General features: G+C 35.8%; 2 protein-coding genes across 5 annotated transcripts; both read left to right on the top strand.

Annotated features, from left to right (window-relative positions):
• The first annotated feature begins 2,706 nt into the window (after nt 1–2,706).
• Nucleotides 2,707–4,994, top strand: LOC129888409 (histidine decarboxylase-like). The gene is made up of 6 exons (XM_055963390.1): nt 2,707–2,823; nt 3,061–3,283; nt 3,373–3,607; nt 3,697–3,890; nt 3,996–4,132; nt 4,219–4,994. The coding sequence occupies exons 1-6, from the start codon at nt 2,800–2,802 to the stop codon at nt 4,795–4,797; spliced, it is 1,392 nt and encodes a 463-aa protein (XP_055819365.1). The 5' UTR covers nt 2,707–2,799; the 3' UTR covers nt 4,798–4,994.
• Nucleotides 4,995–8,208: 3,214 nt separating this feature from the next.
• On the top strand, nt 8,209–20,400 carry LOC129889445 (probable plastid-lipid-associated protein 10, chloroplastic). Of its 4 annotated transcripts, none has more exons than XM_055964740.1 (10): nt 8,209–8,348; nt 8,434–8,496; nt 9,461–9,588; nt 9,755–9,868; nt 9,938–10,072; nt 10,517–10,612; nt 18,730–18,810; nt 19,498–19,584; nt 19,934–19,989; nt 20,075–20,400. In XM_055964740.1, the coding sequence occupies exons 2-10, from the start codon at nt 8,487–8,489 to the stop codon at nt 20,190–20,192; spliced, it is 825 nt and encodes a 274-aa protein (XP_055820715.1). In that variant the 5' UTR covers nt 8,209–8,348; nt 8,434–8,486; the 3' UTR covers nt 20,193–20,400. The 4 variants fall into 4 exon arrangements, with proteins under 4 accessions (XP_055820715.1, XP_055820713.1, XP_055820716.1 ...); XM_055964738.1 differs by having other exon boundaries at nt 9,458–9,588; XM_055964741.1 differs by having other exon boundaries at nt 8,219–8,348; nt 8,424–8,496.
• Nucleotides 20,401–21,456: the final 1,056 nt, after the last annotated feature.

Raw genomic sequence — 21,456 nt, 5'->3', positions numbered from 1 at the left:
GATGAAGTCTCTTTGGATTTTGTCAATGGTGTTATTGACTTTGGGGGGAATTTTAATGTATTGCATGATTTGTGTGGGAATGGTCCAACCATCGTCATTCCCCTTATTCTTTTCTTCTTCATTTTTCTTCACACAAAAAAATGGCTAAATTCAAATCTGCAAATTTGGAGAAAGTATAGGAGACATCACTTTATTATAAGAAATTGGAAAATTTTGCAAAAATAGATGGAGAGCATTTTTGGGGTCTTCCTCGAAGAAGAAGAGCATACATAATCAAAAATAGATCTCAACGCGTCTTCAGATCCATATAAAGATGGTTGAGATCATAAGAAACCAAGCAAGTTTCTGTGACTCGAAGGAATTAGTTGCCAAGTTCACCCCTAAATCAATTGGTAGGAAAATTGAAAAAGCAACTTCTAGCATCTTTTCCCTACAACATGTTTATATTCCAAAGGTCAAGATTCTTAAGGCCTTCAATTTGATTTTGACAAGCTGATGGAGGTTTATGGTGATATATCTAAAAAAAATGTATATGATTCTTTGTCTATGTTTTATTCATACATTATCATAGACCAAGATATGAATTTTTCAGTTGTTTTATCTATTACTAATTTCTTTCCGTTTAAAAAAATTCTCTTCATCATCCATCACCCAAACCACCACGTGACCACCATGGAAGACCCATAGCCACCGGAGCGAAACCACCACCAAAAATGATCACCAATGACGGCCAATTCTCCTTCAACATTTGATATCTTCATTAACACTGCCAAAATTCACCGAAACACCCAATCATCGTCGAAGGTTCAATGGAAAAAATACGTAATTTTTTTCTAAACCAAATTTATTGCTTACACTCGCCTTTATAAACGTGACACCACACTCTATAACTGAGTCAGCATAACAAATGTCACACAAGTTCGGTCAATGGTCAAAGGGGTTTAAAAAGTTCATTTTAATTGAGTTTTAGAGTTCAGTTGGTAAATGGTTAAGTAGAAGGGTCTAGAATACAAATTCATACAAGTACAAAGGTCCATCGGACTATTTCGTCAAATTTATCTTCAAACGGCCTTGATTTATTTCAACTTTAGTCATATAGGTCTAAAGTTGATTTAAATTTTGAGTATGTCTTAATAGGGGTCTTGAAATCGGCTATTGGACTTGGCATTTTCATATGGTCGAGTGAATAATTGGGTCTGATTAAATATAAGACCATAGCAAAAAATTTGAGTTCACGAATACAATTAATTCCAAATTTTAAATTAATCCAAAATTTGTAAAGATTAAATCTAAAGGCTAAACCGCAATCCAAATCAAAAATACATATTTTTATTTTGCGTAAACTATGCCAAAGTTGCAATAGAAAAAAAAAGTTTTCATTATTTCACATGCTATTAGTAACACATTTATATGAGTAACATCTTTAAATTATAATTGGTGTGAACAGAGTTAAAAATAGACCAATTCAAAGGTTGATTTGTGTATTTTTAAAAGCTCGTAGCTGTTTTTCTTCGCTGACCAATTCTCTAATCTTTAGTTAACTTCTTTGGTTCCTAATTATTGACATTTGGTGAAGTGAAGTAGCTAGATTCCACTTGTTTGGATTCAGACAAAGATTCCACCCAGTAGCATACTAGTGAAATCCAAATATTAGGACTCATTTGACCATGAAAAATTATTCATATTTTTAGATATTTTTTTTTACTTTATTTAAAAGTCAGTGTTTAATTATAAAAATTCTAAATCAAACTTAAAATTATATTTAAAATTTAGAAAACAATTTATAACTTATTTTCAACTGACTTTTCACATTTAAAGTTTAAGTATATCCAAACATGAACATTATTCTAAATATTTTTTGCATAATATATAATCAAACATAACTTCATAAATTTCAAATAAAATAAAAAATATTTGAAAGTTATAGCCAAATACCTACTTAGTAATCAAGAAAGTTATTTAACCAATTACCCAAATAGCTCTGAGTTATGATGTATTAGCAAAAAAAAAGGAGCAAATAGGGGCTAAGTATGACCTATGTACAACACATCGTCACAGATATCATTAAAACACTCAATAAAAAAGAAAGAGTATAGATGATTGAAAAAAAAATGTAATATCCCAACGTACTATTTTCATGCACATATTTGCTATGCCTCTTTCTTCTTTTTTTTTTTTTTATAGATGAAAGTTAGAAATAACCAAATAATCATTGTTACCTCTTTCATCCAGCCTTCTACTTAGGAAAACCATTTGTTATTAAGCAACGCGTATATATAAAATTACTAATATTTTAGTGGTTGTAATTAGACATGAATGTCTGCAATTAGCAGCATTATAATTCTTAATAAAGAATGAATTGTTTACACGAACGCGTTTAATTTGTCACTATAGTCTTTGCATGTTTAATTTAATTATTTGGATTTGGCTTCTCATTAATCTCACCAACCCATCATTGATAATATTGGCTGGTAAGTTGAGTAGTCACTTTCTAAGAATGGCCTGGTCAAGACCACACAAGGGAAAAGTTCATTTCCAATATATATATATATATATATATATATATACTTAATGGAACTTTAGAAAAAGCAAGTGGGATAAATTGAAGAAACTAACAGGAAAAAGAGAGGAAATTAAAGGGGTGGTTAGTGCACAAAACCTTCATCTTTTAGTACCTATATATACAAGTACGAAGTGCCCCATACATCTGAACATATGATTCAGTCAGCAATTGCTTCTCCATTCTAATACATTGATACCAAACAAAAAACACTTGCTATAAATTTGTGTTTCAGGAGAATGGGTAGCATCTCACTTGAAATGGTACGTACTCTTCATGTTAGTTACATGAACAAACATCTCCTCAAATTAAACAACTCGCAGTTTGTTCATTCCAAAAGCTCTTTTTTTTAAAAAAAAAAAATTCTTTGTCCCTCCCTAAATATTATTGAAATTATGTCTCCTATTAAAATATAGGGATTTTGTACGACCTCCTCAATCGACAACATATGTTTTTTATTTACTTAATTATATCTTAAATTGGATTATGATATTGGACAGGATTTTGAGACATCAGCCATAACACCGAGAAGTTTAGCGCGGAGAAGATTGTTTCCGAATGGGGAAAACAAGAAACAGAAGGTGTTACCACCAGGTGCAGGGCCAAGGAAGAACTTGCAAGTTGAGGTGATGGAGCCTGCCTTGAACAATGATGGTCCCTCTTTGGACACTATCTTGGTCCATTATTTGGACACACTTACCCAACGAGTCAATTTTCATTTAGGTATAAATATTATTATTATTCCCTTCACTTTTTCCCACCAATTAGTATGAGACTAAATCATCTTTGTTCTTCTTAATTATGTTTCTCAGGTTATCCAGTGAACATATGCTATGATCACTATGCAACTTTAGCACCACTTTTGCAGTTTCACCTAAACAATTGTGGTGATCCTTTCCTTCAAAACACTGTCGATTTCCATTCAAAAGACTTCGAAGTGGCAGTTTTGGATTGGTTTGCACAACTATGGGAAATTGAAAAGGATCAATATTGGGGCTATGTTACCAATGGTGGTACTGAAGGCAATCTACATGGTATTTTGTTAGGGTAAGTTGATATTTATGACACAAGTATATAATATAATAAATCCTATTATTTCGGTGCTCTTAAATATATTTTAAATATTATTTTTGCAGGAGAGAGCTACTTCCTGATGGAATATTATATGCGTCAAAAGACTCTCACTATTCAGTCTTCAAAGCTGCAAGAATGTATAGAATGGATTCGGAAACAATCAACACATCAGTAAATGGAGAGATGGATTATTCAGATTTAAGAGCAAAGTTACTTCAAAACAAGGACAAACCAGCAATTATAAATGTCACGATTGGTATATATCTATTCCAACTTCTATCCTTTTTCTTTTAATTTTTTTTCTTTTATGTAGTAATTAGTCCTGTTACAACTTTTCTCTAAATGATTCTTTTTACTACAGGAACTACCTTCAAAGGAGCTATTGATGACCTTGATATTATTCTTGAAACGCTCAAAGATTGTGGCTATTCACAAGATAAGTTTTACATCCATTGTGATGCAGCACTATGTGGTCATATGGTCCCTTTCATAAACAATGTGAGTTTCGTTTCTTAGTTCTATTTACAAACTTTTGAGTAATTTTGAGAGAGACATTCTAACAATTCTTTATGCAAATTGTACAGATGATTAGTTTCAAGAAGCCAATTGGAAGTGTCACAATTTCTGGTCACAAGTTTTTGGGATGTCCAATGCCTTGTGGTGTTCAAATAACAAGAAAAAGCTACATCAATAATCTCTCAACAAATGTGGAATACATTGCTTCTGTGGATGCCACTATTTCTGGTAGCCGTAACGGCTTAACACCAATTTTCTTATGGTATAGTTTGAGTGCCAAAGGTAAAATTGGCCTACAAAAAGATGTTAAAAGATGCCTTGAAAATGCCAAATATTTGAAAGATCGTCTTCAACAAGCAGAGATAAGTGTAATGGTAAATGAACTTAGCATCATAGTTGTACTTGAAAGGCCTCGTGATCATGAATTTGTCCGTCGTTGGCAACTTTCATGCGTCAAAGATATGGCACATGTTATTGTTATGCCAGGCATCACACGAGAAATGCTTGACAATTTCATCAGTGAACTAGTGCAACAAAGAAAATTATGGTACCAAGACGGAAAAACGGAGCCTCCTTGTGTTGCAGATGATATTGGTGCTCAAAATTGTGCATGCTCTTATCATAAGATTGACTACATTAGCCCTTAGAAGGTGAAGAAAATGAGATCATGCAGTATTTTAATTTGTTGCTGTTAATTAATATGTCTTCCATAGAGATGACATTTTGTAACTAGATCTTGTTAGTTCATTCTTTTATTTACAGCATTGAAAGTCAATTGTACTATACCTGATATATTGTACAATAGGATGACATATATAATTGAAACATTTTTAATTTAAAAGTTTTAACACTCTTTTATGATCTTTGTGTAACATCAACTTACTGTTAATTTGTGATTGAAGATTATGAACGAAGGGAACTAAGATGTACATGCATACATATAAATACTGTTAGTCCAAATATATATAAATATTTTAAGAATAAAATAAGTACAAATCTCCACAGTGGGGAAGAGTCGTTACATCATACATGTTTAAAATAAGTTTTGTATTATCATAATATAAATTGTGAGTGGATCAAACACGGACAATGCTGCACATAACTTCATGAAACTTGACTGCTACATATGGACAAAAGTCTATAATCTTCATGACCCCCTCCTTTTATAATGAGATAGTTTGGTGAACCCAAAAATCCACTTCAATGATAACTAACTACGTATCTTGTTTGTCTTTTAAATAGATTAATTGATTTTTAATTTTTATTCTTAAAAATCAAATTTATGTCTAATGAACATAAATTCTTTAAAAAAATATTATATCACTTATAAAAATATTATAACTTGAAAATATAAACTCATATTTCAAAAAAATAAATATTGTCTTGGAAGTTGGAAGGCAAAATTTAATGGCGAACACAAAATAGGGCAAAGTCCAAATGACACTTATCAACGCCCTTCGAATGCCTACGTATATTGTTTGTCTTTTGTTCTTCGTAGTCATGTGAAACGTGCATACTTGATTGTAATAAATTTTAGCGATAGAATAGCTATCAACTGCTCTTTACATAGTTGTAGACTTTTTTTTTACAACAACAACAACCCAGTGAAATCCCACAACGTGGGGTCTGGGGAGGGTAGAGTGTACGCAGACCTTACTCCTACCAAGGTAGGACGGCTGTTTCCGAGAGACCCTCGGCTCAAAAAAGGCATAAAAGGGGGTCAGATAAGGTTAAGAAATTCAAAGCGCTATAGGAAAATAAATAACGAAGGCATCACAGATAAAATAGAGTAATCAAAAGTACTGAAAGCAATAAATAGTAACAGAAATAGCAGAAATGAGAGTACAAGGAATTGTAATGTGCTAGTGCGCCTATGAATAGGGAAGAATAACGAGACTATGTACTAGCCTTCTACCCTAATGTGGGTCCTCCACAGCCTCCTATCTAAGGTCATGTCCTCGGTAAGCTGTAACTGAGCCATGTCCTGTCTAATCACCTCTCCCCAATACTTCTTCGGCCTACCCCTACCTCTTCTGTAACCATCCATGGCCAACCTCTCACACCTCCTCACTGGGTCATCTGTGTCTCTCCTCTTCACATGCCCAAACCATCTCAGTCGCATTTCCCGCATCTTGTCTTCCACCGAGGCCACTCCTACCTTGTCCCGAATAGCCTCATTTCTAATCCTGTCGCTCCTGGTGTGACCACACATCCATCTCAACATTCTCATCTTGGCAACTTTCATCTTTTGAATGTGAGAGATCTTAACTGGCCAACACTCTGCCCCATACAACATAGCCGGTCTAACCACCACTTTGTAGAACTTGCCCTTAAGTTGTGGTGGCACCTTCTTGTCGCATAACACTCCGGAAGCGAGCCTCCATTTCATCCACGCTGCCCCAATACGATGTGTGACATCATCGTCAATTTCCCCGCTGCCTTGCATGATAGACCCAAGATGCTTAAAACTACTTCTCTTTTGAATGGCTTGGGCACCAAGCTTAACTTCCACGCCAACCTCCTGAGGTGTCTCACTAAACTTGCACTCTAAGTACTCTGTCTTGGTCATACTCAGCTTAAACCCTTTAGACTCTAAGGTATGTCTCCAATCCTCCAGCTTAGCATTAACTCCACTACGAGTCTCATCAATCAGGACTATGTCATCCGCGAAAAGCATACACCATGGCACCTCACCTTGAATTTGTCGCGTCAATGCATTCATTACCAAGGCAAATAAAAATAGACTTAGAGCTGATCCTTGATGCAACCCCATCCCAACTGGAAAATGCTCTGAGTCCCCTCCTACTGTCCTTACCCTGGTTTTGGCTCCCTCATACATGTCCTTGATCACCCAAATGTATGCCACAGGTACATCTTTAGCCTCCAAACATTTCCATAGTATCTCTCTTGGAACTTTATCGTAGGCCTTTTCTAAGTCGATGAATATCATATGCAAGTCCCTCTTCCTCTCCCTATATTTCTCCACCAGTCTCCTCATAAGATGGATGGCTTCTGTAGTTAAGCGTCCCGGCATAAATCCGAACTGGTTCTCTGAAATAGACACGTCTCTCCTCACCCTCATCTCCACCACTCTTTCCCACACTTTCATAGTGTGGCTTAGTAATTTGATACCTCTATAGTTGTTGCAACTCTGGATATCCCCTTTGTTTTTCTATAGAGGGATCATTACGCTCGACCTCCATTCTTCGGGCATCGTTGCCGTTTTAAAGATGACATTAAATAACCTAGTCAGCCACTCCAAACCTACCAAGCTGACGCTCTTCCAAAATTCCCCAGGAATCTCGTCAGGTCCGGTTGCTCTTCCCCAGCGCATCCTACGAACAACACCCTTAACCTCTTCGACCTTAATACTCCTGCAATATCCAAAATTGCGACGCCTCTCTGTATGTTCCAAATCTCCCAACACAAAGTCTCTGTCCCCTACGTCATTCAAGAGTTTATGGAAGTATGACTGCCACCTCTGTTTAATGAGAGTCTCTTCTACCAATACTTTTCCATGCTCGTCCTTAATGCACTTCACTTGATCCACATCGCGTTCCCTTCTCTCCCGCGCCCTGGCTAGCTTGAACAATTTCTTATCCCCACCTTTTTCTTCTAGTTCAGCATAAAGGCGTTCAAAAGCTATCGTTTTTGCCGTCGAAACAGCCGACTTCGCCTCCTTCTTCGCTATCTTATAAATTTCCTTATTCGTCCACTTCTCCACCTCATCCGTGCTTTCTATCAACTTCGCGTACACCATTTTCTTTGCTTCCACCTTCCCTTGCACTTCTACATTCCACCACCAGTCCCCTTGATGTCGACTACGACTACCTGTCGAGACTCCCAACACTTCCCTTGCTACAACCCTAATACAACTAGTAGACTTTTTTTTTAATTTACATAAATTATAAATTATAAAAATTTCTTAAAATTTATTAATTTCTAATATATCAAAAAGGGACTTTTGAATATCAGCATTCAGCAGATATATCCTGTCCGGAATAGGAAAAGACATCTCACAAGACATAATGCACAATATATGAGGGGTATAATTATAATTACACATTTTGGATGAGGCCAGCATCAACCAGGGGCTTTTGCTGCAGAAAAAAATTCAGTATTTCCAGCCTCTTCTTTGGCTCTTTGTATTGAATATTTTTGTTGTGAATTAAGCATTCTGAGAATCTCAGCTTTCTGGGTACGTATTTTCGTTTGTCAGATTTTTTTCTATAAAATTTTTTTGCTCCCACTTTTTCTAATGCTGATACCGTAGTTTGCTTCAGTTTTGATTCTACTTTGAGCTTTCATGCCTCATTTGAGACTTTAAGCGCTACCAATGATTTCAGGTAAAAAACTTTTTTTTTTTTTTGATAATTACATGTATTTTATTACAAATTTGCTTATTGCTCTCTTCCATTTTGAAGATTCAAGGTATATGTATCGACATTTTCTGGTGAGCTACTTGCAACAGTAGCTCTGACAAAATTTAACTATAGGTGGCAAATGAGCGACTTGACTGAATCTGAGCCCGTTAAAATGGTACCCTAAAGTTACTTGGATCGAAATAAGTTAAAATGTTGAACATAATCCAATCCCTCTAATTCTTTTTTTTTTCTTTGTTACGAATATATATAACATCTATCAAATAAATAAAATGTCTTTTTAAAAATATTTTGACAAGATTTTTATAAATTAATTTGGGCTAGATATTAGTCCAAATGTTGACGGGTTGAAATGGACTAAGTTAATAAATAAGCGGGTCAATAATTAGTCCAAACTTAGGCAGTGGGCTAATTTTGCCACCTCTATTCAGAAGCAAATAAGGCACTATGTCAAATGTTTGTAAAGAAAATTGTCAAAAATTCAATGTACTTGTCCCTGTCCATGTCATATAAGACCGAAATGTTAGAAATGTAATTGTATATTAACACTAAATGAGTTAAGCACAAAATTTAGATTTATGTTCTTATTGTACTCTCTGAGATCGATAGTTTGTCATGGGAGCCCTTATATAAACTGATTCTTGGAAGAACATACTAATGCTAATGAATTGACCGTAGCATGTTCCCATTACTAAGAAGGTAGACAACAATTGATCACATAAAAGAATTGCCTTGAACAAATTGTGATTGTAGTCTGGACTGCTGGATGATGAACTCCACATGCAAGCTCTTAAATAATATATATGACTCTTTTTGGCGATTTCGGCATGATTCCCCTGCCATATAATCCTTTCCCTTGTAATATGTAGGTTTATTCAGCACAATAAGTGATACGGATCTAAATGCTACTAGTTTTACTTGCCAGCAGGTTTCAGCTCTGCTCTATGCGTGAGACCTATTGTCTCCTTTTCAAACACCATTAGAGGAGTACACAACCATGGAAGAGTTACATGTTTGGCTACGTCCATGTCATCTACCTCCATGTCTGTGTCAAGAGTATGTCCAATAATTCAGTGTTTTCATATGCCATGTTCTCTTTTACCCCCTTGTTTGTGTGGAACATCTACTGTTCTAGCTTCTTTATTTTTAACATGGCAACAGTTTTAAGAAATTGCCTTGGGTTGTTCACAGCACTTCTTACATTCAATTGGGATTTTGCTAGGATGCTGAAAATGAACTGGAAAGCCGAAAATATGAACTGCTTAATATCATCCAAGATACTCAACGAGGCCTAGTGACAACTGCTGATCAACGATCCATCATTGAGGAGGCTATGGTCTGCTGCTCGTGCTTAATTTGAAGTTCCACTTTATCCTAGTGTATTGACTAATTGAGATATAATCAGGTAGTGGTTGAAGGTTTTGATGCTGGAAAGGAAATTGACTTGAGTAAGTTGGACGGAACATGGCGGTTGCAGTATACATCTGCACCAGATGTGCTCATTCTTTTTGAATCTGCTGCTAGGCTTCCATTCTTTCAGGTTCAATTTGGTGTATGCTAGATGAATAGTCAACTTCTAATGCAGTAGTAATTTAACTAACAAATATTAAGTGTGAAATGACCTTGTGTTGTCATAGTTCAAAGAAGCTTCTTCACCAGTAATTTGGTATAACTTTTCAATGCACAGATCTTATGTGCTTTGGAAAAGAAAAAACAGCTTTATTTCCTCAAACCCCTCTTCACTCTCTCCATTCATGTGTCTTTAATATCTGTAGTAATTTTTATCATAAATCTATTCCACTACCATCTAATATAATTACAAAATGAACAAGAAACAAAGAGACAAAAATGCTCTATTTTCTTTTCAATGATGAGTCTAAATTTCCTCAACCTGCAGTTCATCTGAGATTTATCAACTCCTATTATTTCATTTACTAGTTACATGCATACTCAGCTGAACTGGTCTTTCTGAGCTATGTAATAGGTGGGTCAAATTTTCCAGAAATTTGAGTGCCAGAATGAATCCCGTGGAGGATTGGTACGCAATGTCATCAAATGGAGTGTTCCACGATTATTAGAGGTGCAACAATGTCTTTCCTCCCATTACTTGCTTGCTGGTGTAAACTTGTTTTATTCCTTTCTCTTAAGCTATTTTTACTTTAGGATTATAAACAGATGTAATCCTACTTTGTATGGGATTTAGGCATAATTGATTCACATATATTGTTAACAGATATAGACACTTGAACACACCTTTTTAGATGAAAACTTCTAGAACTGATGTTAACTCAATATTTTCTCAGCCCCTGTCTAATTTGTATAGCTCTTCATTACTCCCACACCCTCCCTTTTGATAATACTCTATCAGAATGTACATTAAAGAGGTTTAAGAAGGTGATCCTATAGTAATTGTTCATGTCCTTCAGGATAGTTAGACCTGGACAAAAGCCTTATGTTCAAGTTCGGAGTTATGCACTGTGCTTCTCCTTGTAGCATTTTTTTGTTGTTGAGAAATTCTCTTAGTAGCATCTGACAACATCAAACTATTATAAACCTCAACTCTATGAAGGTAAAACAGCTAGAAATTAGAAATGCATCCTCACTGAAGCCTGGAAGATTGGAAAGATATTTGGAAAAATACTATGACGGGATGGCGTAAAGTGCCAGAAGGCTCATCTACTTAGCTGCTTCTTTTGGTTAATATCAGCCTGGCTCGCCATGAACTTCTGGTCTTTCTTAGTTGACAATCATTTATGTCAAGGAAGAGAAGATTGAGCTTTCAGAAATTATGGACAATCTAAGGAATGTCAGAATATAACATATTCCAAGTTGCTGTATCTAAGATGTGTGGAATTCTAAAGTTGATATTTGCTGCTTCAATAGCCACAAGAAGGTTTCAACTGCTTGAAAATGGCATCTTGTCACGACCCGAAATTTGGGCGTGATGACACTTATCCTTTCCCACCGGACAAGTCAGCCTAACCCAACAATTGCGGAAATAAAAGCGGAAACAGTTCAAAAATAAGTAATTTGGATATAAAAGCGGAAGTCTTAATCAACTACAAAATCCCCCACGGACTGGTTGTCACATGTATAAGCCTCTAAATACAAAGATACTGAAATAAATACAAGTCTCAAAACTCTGTCTCTCGAATAGAACAAAGTAAAGAGGAACAAGAAGGATCGCCGGCATCAACAGCTACCTCTCAAATCCCCTCTAAAAGCCTCGAATGGAAAGAAAAGCGAGTCACTGTCCGGGCTCTAAACCTACACAAATGTAGTTAGCAAGGAGTGAGTACCAATAATGCGGTACCTAGCAAGTAGGCATCTAAGACTAAGCAAAGCTAATAGAATGCAAGTACTCCTGTCATACCAACCAAAACCCTCAAACTACAATCTGCACAGAAATCAGCCCAGTCTAACAGCACAAGTATATATATATCAACAACAGTACAGCTCAAGTTTCAGTCAAGTCTCACCAATCAATAGTATGAATCACGGGAATATCAGGGGTAAACACATTCCATATATGGCAAAAGATGTATGATGCAATGCAATGTCACATATAGTGATGCATGTCTGTTCTAATGATACATATCTGCTAACTAGGGGATTTTAATTAAAAGAGACTTTTGAGTTATCTATTTGAGGATATAGGACACAAGTTTTAAAAATTGGATAAAAGGGACTCTAGTATAATTAGGTATTAATGAGTTATGCTAATTTAAAAAAGAATATTTTTATACACCCCAAAGTTTTGTTATTTACAAATAGGTCCAACATATAAGAGGGTTGTAAAAAACACCTAAACAACTTAGGGTTGTTTAAATATCTTCTGGTTGTTTGAACTAAACAACTTTTGATTGTTTAAACAACTTCTGGTTGTTTGAACTAAACAACTTAGGGTTGTTTAAATATCTTCTGATTGTTTGAACTAAACAACTTTTGGTTGTTTAAATAATTTTTGGTTGTTTAAATAACTTTTGTTGTTTGAACTAAACAATTTAGGGTTGTTTAAATATCTTCTGGTTGTTTGAACTAAACAACTTTTGGTTGTTTAAATATCTTCTTGGTTGCTTGAACAACTCATGTTTATATAAACATTTACAACATATCCTCTCTTCTGTTCTCATCTCTTTTCATCAATTTTTTAATATAGTTTTCACAATCAAATCGGAGTGAAGAAAAAAATGAAAATGACAACATCCGAAGAAGAAGAAGATGAAAACACAAAAAGTTTAAACAGAAAGGAAAAAACAGAGAAGGAAAAAAGTAAAGAAGTTAAGGAAGAAGAAGATGAAAGAAAAAAAAACAAGAGCGTTAAAAAAAATGAAGAAAAGAGAAGAGAAGAGAGGAGGAAAATGAAGAACAGAAGAGAGAAGAGAAGAGGGAAATAGAGAACATAAGTTTAAAAAAGTGGAGTAAATGAATGAAAATTAGGGTTTTATTAAAAGTTTTTGATCTTTTAATTTTTACCCTAAACTTTTAAATATTCTAATTCAACCCCATCTTTTCATAATTAACATCTAATTAAAAATTTATAATAAAAAAAAATTAAAAAAAAATACAAATCCCCTATCCTTCATTTAACTCTCAAAGGTCCCTTTTACCTTATTTTCCCTGCTAACTAGCAGGTCGAAACCCATGGGAGCCACAGATGGACCATGTATCCGCCGGAATCATTTCCCTTCGGCATAAATCATCTCTCACTAGAACCATTTTCCTTCAGCATAATCCTCGAATTAAATTCCATCTCAAAGTATCAGAACCAATGCAAATAGGCGATATCCATGTAAAATACAATGATGGAATGATAATATCAACAAGTCACAACTCATATCACAACAACATATTCAAGTATTCACAATAAGTCAAGTATCATTCATATTGAACACAACATGCTAAATCATCTCATTTGCCATCTATTACCCCCTTATTCATTATCAAGTCTGATTAAACATCAAATAATTCCCAAAATCACTTCTCATTACTTCTAAACACGTAAAACACGAATACATGATCTTATAAGCTTAAATAAAGATTTAGAAGTTCACTTGACTCGAATTCAATCTCAAACTACTCTGGAATCTGAGCTTTACCCTTACGCAAACGTTCCGAATCAAAATAATCTATTCAAATATGAATATCAATAAGAAAACGATTCTAACGATACTCAAATCAACATTTGTGAAAATCGGACCGAATCGGACTTGAAACACCCAAAAAACCAATTTCGTAAACAAAAAGAAGATTCAAATTTTTTACATGAAAACGATCCTTAAAGTATTTAGAAACTAATGTTGAAAATCAATTTGAATTTGGAGTTGAAATTAGCCCTCAAACACCAATTTTACTAAAATCTATGTTCTTAAGAAAACCCCCAATATCCGAATTTGAAACCCCGACTCAAAGCTTAAAAACTCACCCAAAACTCATTCGGAACTTTCCGAACACAAATCAAATATGCTACTAGCTTGGAAATGATATTTCAGACTCAATGGATTAACGGAATTCGAATTCGAGGTCTCCTTGATCCGAAACTCGAAAAGTTGCAACTAAACTAACTTAGATCTCCAAAATACCAAAACGAGCTCGGGAGTCCAAAAATTACAACGAAGCTCTTTCTAGCGTTAGAATCACCTCAAGAAACCATTGGAACCATCAGAAATCCAATTCGAGTACCCGAACCCCAAAATGTTGACCAAAGTCAAACTTGAAGCAAACCTTAACTCAATTTCCAACTTCGAACCTAAATTCCACGTACTAACTCCAAATCTGACTCCGACAACTCTTTCATACCAATTTCCACATTCCGAAATTGATGGAATCGACGGAATTTCATTCCTAGACTTGAAACTCCAAATGACTCCGAAACTCAAAATTTGACTCTTAAGCCATCAAAACACATTTCTCTAGCAAAACCTCAACTTTTCACAAGATTTTCAAAATTCAACTTTCAAACTCAATCTAAAATGACTCGGGGCAACTGATGAAAAGGGTACAACGGTAATTTTGTTGAAAATGTCGAAAATGACCTTCAGGGTCATTATACATCTCAACTCTTGGTGTTTCTAAAGTTTAGGATTGTCACAATACGAAACCGGGTGTGACGGCACTTGTCCTATCCCACTAGAACGAGTCAGTCTAAACCCAACAATTTCGAAAAAACAATGCGGAATAACTAAATAGATTAGATTAACAAATGTGGAAGTCTTAAATAATCCTACATAACCCCCAAAATCTGGTTGTCATGTGTACAAGTCACTAATAAATACACAATTAAGGATAAATACAAGTCTCAAATGTCTTTGTGTCTCTAATAGAACAAAGCATAATGGATGAAGGAGATCACCGGGTGTCAATTAGCTGCCTCTCAAAGTAACCTCGAAGCCTCAAATGAAAAGGAATGACTCAAACTCACGGTCAGGGCTCGGAATCGACACAAGTGTAGAAGCAAGCAGTGAGTATCAACAATACAGCACTCAGCAAGCCAACTAATAAAACTAGGCAAATCGAATAAAATACAGGAACTCCTTTCATCCCAACCGAACCTCCATGACTACAACCTACACAGAAATTAGCCCAACTTAGAGTTCACAATGCATAGTTCAAATAAGTTCCACAATCACAGTTAAATCATCACAAGCTAGGAATCACAAGTATCACACGGATCAGTCACAAAAATCAATACTCCACACATAAATATGCAAGGATGCTCATGCATAATCAATAGTCGAGCATCAGTCACATTTATCGGCAATGACCTCGTCATCACACTCTCATCGAAAATTACCTCGGCATCACACTCTCATCAAAAAATGACCTGGGCATCACACTCTTATAGGCAATGACCTAAGCATCACACACTCATTAGCAATGACCTAGGCATCACACACTCGTCGACAATGACCTCGGCATCACATACTCACCGGCAATGACCTCGACATCACACACTCTCGCTAGAAATGACCTCGGCAATACATAATCTCGTCGGCAATGACCTTGGCATCACACATTCTCCGACAATGACCTCGACATCACATACTCGTCGGAAATGATCTCGGTAACACAATCTCGCTGGAAATGACTCCGGCATCACACTCCCGCCGGTAATGACCTCGGCATCACACATGTCCATCTCATCACAGTGTTCAAAAACAAAAGTGCAATTCGGCATGGTCACACAATAATGTGGAAATGGCAAGTGCAAGAAGTTCGCAAACACAATGAAGTTATCAAAGCATTTCATCAAATACACATCAATATCAAGATCAAGGCATTTCACATTTTCCAATCACAAGATTAGCACACATTGCCTTTTTATTAAACCTGTCTATTAATTTAGGTTAATTCATTTGAGAAAATAACCCACCACCTCATTCCCATTATTCTCCAACACACACAACAAAGAAAATTTGAGAATTCTACAAGGTTTACGAAGTTTTAGAAGTTCACTTACCTTAATCAAATCACAATCAATCAACCACTTGAGTCTTTCCCTTCCGAATATCATCCGAACCACCACAATGTAATCAAATAATGATTCACAATAATTTTGGAACTAACAACACCAATTTCACAATATTCGGGCAAAAGGGTCAAAACGGCTCAAACTTTCGATTCTAAAAACGAGTTTCAAATCTGAAAATTTTTACATGAAAAAGCTCCTTAAAGCATTTGGAATCCATTAGCGAAAACCATTTCAAAAACGGAGTTGTATTCAACTCATAATTACCATTCTTGTAAAACCCAAGTTCTTGAGCAAAACCCCCAGTTTGGAAATCAAAAGCACTGATTTAAGGCCAAAATCAAGATATAATTATTGGGTAATGAAGATTATAGGTTAAAATAACTTACCCAATAGTTTTCCCTCAAAAATCCTCCAAGGAATTGCCTCTACTGAGCTCCCACAACTCAACAGTGGTGAAAATGAGTCATTTCCCCTTTATGGGAAATTTCATTAACAGCTGGAAGACCCTTCTCTGCGATCGCGGAGACCAACTCTCCATAACCCTTCGCTATTGCGGTGGGGCTTCCGCGAACGCGAAGCGAAGTCCACAACATCCCTCGCGAACGCGAACGCTAAACCTCTATCCTTCCGCAATCGTAGTCGAGCCTCCGCAAATGCGGAGAAGACCTTAGCTGATAGAAGACAGCAAGTTCAAGAAAAAGGAAAGATCATCAAATGAGCCCTCGGGATTCGTTCGGAACCCCGTGCACACAAATCATATATGCTACCCCACTAAATTCGACGTTCCAGACTCAATGGAGCTGTCGGAATTCGAATTCAAGGTCTCCTTGATCCGGAATCCATTTAGTTGCAACTAAACTAACTTTAGGCTCAAAAACATCAAAACAAGCTCGATGCCTATGAAAATTCAACGAAGACCTCACCTAGGCTTAAAATCATCCTTCGAATCCAATGGAATCGTCGGAAATCCATTCTGAGCTTCAGAACTCCAAATGTTGACCAAAGTTAACTCAAAAGCTAAAACTTGACCAATTTTCAACTTAGGATCTCGATTCCACGATACAACCCCAAATCTGAAACCGACAACTCTTCTAGACCAATTTCGTCATTCCGGAGCTGATGGAATCGACGGGATTCCATTCCGAGACTCGAAACTCCGAAGGACACCAAAAACCACTATTTCACAATTTAAGCTTCTTAAAACTCAAAACTATCAAAAATTACAACTTTTCAAAGAATTTCCGGAACCAACATCGTAAACTGACCAAATACGACTCAAGGCAACTATCGGGAAGGGTAAAATGGTCATTTTACGAAAATTCCCAAAAATGACCTTCAGAGTCAACAATTAGTCTGCAGATCACAAGCGACATGAATGAGTAGTCCTAGTTATTCCAATTCCTAAAACTTTCACGATAAAATGGATGCTGTTTTCTTAGTAAATTTAGGCTTGTGAATAAAAATTGAGATGGAAAGTAGTTACATTTTCATGGATTCTTGAACAAGAAATACTTCAAAAAGAAAACCGAAAAGTTATTCATTTTGCAATTAATTTGCTGAAGCATTTTGCTTTCTAATATATTTTTGTTTACACACACGTCTGGGTTAGTTTGTGTATCTACTAGCCCACTCGATATCTGCTAACTCTTATTAGAACATGTTGGATAATTCTTCCTGGCAAGGATTAGGCAAAATCGGGAAATTTCACCTACCGTTGCCTCTGCTAGACTGACCTTTGGTTCACAAGGAATTTACTTTAGTTCCTAAACCACTATTTTAGCTGGCACTTAGAAGTATCTAAGTTTAAGCCTTTTGGGGCTACTATTTTGATGTCCTCTTGGCAGCTGCGATAGTACCAAGATAAACGGGCCCTCAATATCAGATATATTTAGCATACATAGTAGAAAAAAGGGGCAGCCCGGTGCACTAAAGCTCCCGCTATGCGCGGGGTCCGGGGAAGGGCCTGACCACAAGGGTTAGCATACATAGTAGAACATTTCTAATAGGCTGATAAGTCCAGAATCAATCCACACCTTTAGTAAATTGAAAAAAGAAGATGCCCAACGTCCTTAGAATTCAATTTTGGACGCCAAGTACCTTCTATCTCTACTCTCATATTATCAGTCTGTTTAACTTAGAAATGACCTCCGCTGCTTGTTAAGTGAGGTGTCTCTTCCTCTGCATGTATCCACAGAAAGGTAGAAAACTAGATTTGGTGTAAAGCATGACCTTTCACTTTCTGTGGAAAGCTAGTGTTGGTGTAAAGCATAACCTTTCACCCCCTCTGTTTCCCTTCAGTTCTGCTTTCACTTCTGAATTGTTGAAACCGTACCTGAATTAATCTTCAATGTATTGCATTTAAAAACATCAAAGTTCTGGTTGATACCAAAGTTTGTAAAAAATCCTCCATAAGAATACATGACAATGCCATAGCCTATGTTACTCTCCTGGTATGTACAAGCAGCTTAATGATACTGAATATCTTACGATGTCTTGGGCCCATTTTGAAATGATGTCATGTATTTTCTCTTCTTCTTGTTTGTCGTTTTATCATTTTGTTAATAAGTAAAACTGTTCAACTTATGAACTTCCATATACACTAGGAGAATGAGAGATTGAGAGGAAGTAATAGAGAGAAATGAAAGGTTAGATTACACACTAAGAAGGAAAAGGAGAAGACATGTTTAATTCAAATGATCTGATAGTGATATGCTTATATCCTACAGGAGAATGAAGGTGCTACTCTGATAGTTTCTGCCAGATTTTCTTGTGTTTCTGCTCGTAACATTTACCTCAAGTTTGAAGAGGTAATTTTCCTGATCACTAATCAAGTATACAATTATTCTTGGCATTTTATGGATGTGTCCTCATCCTTCTCCTTAAAATATACTATCTAGTCATTGGTTCCGGTGCTCGAGTACAAGTCCATGTCATGTCCTTCTGAAGTAGGGTTTTTGGACTCTGTACTTTGTAGGCCATGTCTAGGTAATAGTCATTACCGGATTCATTGCACATCTGTCGGACTTTTATGTCTTGTCTTGTGTTGGGTCTCTCTAGTAGTTGAATTGATTATTTTAGGCTGCTTTACTTAGTTTTAATTGGAAAAAAATATATTCTTTTTGAAACTTCTACATGGACGATGAATATTGAACTCTTTTCTGTTTCTGGGCGAGTGTTCTTTGCCTCTTCTGATTTTAAATATCAGTAGGTGACGTATGTAAGAAGAGCTTGGTTACAGACGTCACCTACTGATAACAAATAAAATTTAAAGTCATGTTTGATTGCAGACATCACCTACTGATAACTTGAATATTGATGTTCTCATTGTTGGATGCACTAGAGCATTTACCAAGCATAAAATCACTAAGCCAGCCCAAACTTACTTATTATGATAATGAACATTCCGCTTAAAAATGAACATTGATGTTGTTGGATGCCTGGTAGCTACTTTCAAGATTTTCTTTAGTATTATGCATGAAATGTTCTATTTGCAGATAGGTCTTCAAAGTATTAACATCAGTGACGATCTGCAAGCTGTAATAGCTCCAGCAATTCTGCCAAGGTCATTTTTAAGTTTACAGGTACTTGGTGCTGTGGTGTATTCTTTAGTTTTCTGTGTATTTTTACTCAATAGGTGCATGGAATTAACTTGAGCACCTCCTCCCCAATGAAGGGTGGGTACAGGTACGGTTTGAGCGATAAAACAAAAGAGACCTAGTTCTTGATCTAGTATATTATAACAAGTTCGTTCTTCGTAAGCTATATATGTACATCATTAAAGACAAAACTTGTAAATGGAGCAAGCTTTTGTGACAGGAAGAATACATATCTCTAGTTCATGAAATTATATGACCTCACGGATTGCTATCAGCTTTATATGGTTATCCAGAGTTGCGGAAATATTGCCAAAATGATTTTCTTGGTTTGCAGATACTGCAGTTTATTCAGACTTTCAAAGCTCAAGTTCCAGTGACCAGTTCAGAGAGGTATAACCTGATGTAGCCATAAGATATCACAATTGATTTTTTACCACTAGTCTATTATATTCATGTGAAGATGGGCCATGTGCAGGCAATCTGTAGGGGGCCTCTATTACCTTTCTTATCTGGATAAGAATATGCTTTTAGGCCGTGCTGTTGGAGGTGGTGGAGTATTTGTATTCACCAGGGCTCAAGCTCTTATTTGCTAACCAGCCAGTTCAAATACAAATAGTTCAATTTGTGAGTGTGTGATTCTATTAAGTTTCACCAATCTACCATGCATTTATGGATTCTCACATATACGAATAACAGAGATGAAGAACTAAGAGGAGAAGAAAGAAATAGCAAAGAGAAATTTGTATCAGTGGAATATTCTGTAATGTTTCACTTGATTAGTCAATGAGACATTTACAAGTATATAGTAGAATACATTTATCCAGCTACTCTTCATCTTTAAATAACAAAACCAGCTAACTACTATTAATTAGTCTAATTAACTTCTAACAACTTAGCTAACGATGGTCGAATTTAATAACTATTATGGTTATAGGACAGCTCCAGGGGCGGACCCACGTGGTATCCAGGGTTCATCCGAATCCCCTTCGTTAAAAAATTACACTGTATATATAAGATAATTTTTTTAATTTATGAGTATATATTTAACATTGAACCTCCTAAACATAAGTCAAGGGACTAGCTCAGTGGTAAAGGAGGTTCAATATTTTGCCTTAGCTTGTCTCAGCTCGCAAGCACATTTTTTTTTTGATTTTAAGTAATAAAATGTTGAACCCCTTTCATAAAATTTCTGGTTCCGCCACTGGACAGCTCTGCATACATGTAACTCCCTTACACCCCCATCCCCAACCCACCCAAAGCTAGGAGATATGAAGAGGTTCTACTTGTACATTTCTTGTTTGGACAACAGATAGCAGTGTTGAACTCTTGTGAGACCCTTAGTGAAGATGCCAGCTTGTTGCTTAGAAGAAGCCAAATACTGAATATGGAGCGCACATTCTTCAATGTCAATATGTTTGTTACGCTCGTGGAAAGCAAGATTTACTGCAATTTGAATAGTAGATTTGCTGTCACAAACACAGAAATAGGAAGCTGGATTGCAACATCTAATTCCTTAAACAAGCCAACAATCCAGACAATCTTACCAACATAAAATCATTAGTTTATACAAAGAGGTTACAAGTACAAGGATCAAAATATTTAATATTAATTATAAATTTGATATACATTTTTTAAATATTTTTAAATAAAATTTTATATATTTAAAAAAGGACACAAAAAGAAATACTACAAATCAAAATAGCCAATAACTCAAAATATTTTTCAAAAAGAAGTTTAAGAAAATTGTAATTACAAGCAGGACGTTTTGATTACAAATAATATTTTATTCGCTCATTTTTACTAGTCTCCTTTAAACGTTGTACAATTTTTAAGAGATAATGATTAATATAAGTATTT

The sequence above is a fragment of the Solanum dulcamara genome, chromosome 5 (assembly GCF_947179165.1).
Source record: "Solanum dulcamara chromosome 5, daSolDulc1.2, whole genome shotgun sequence".
NCBI classification, from domain to species: Eukaryota; Viridiplantae; Streptophyta; class Magnoliopsida; order Solanales; family Solanaceae; genus Solanum; species Solanum dulcamara.
The sequence above is the reverse complement of the archived record's forward strand: the minus strand, read 5'-3'. Positions and strand labels throughout refer to the sequence as shown.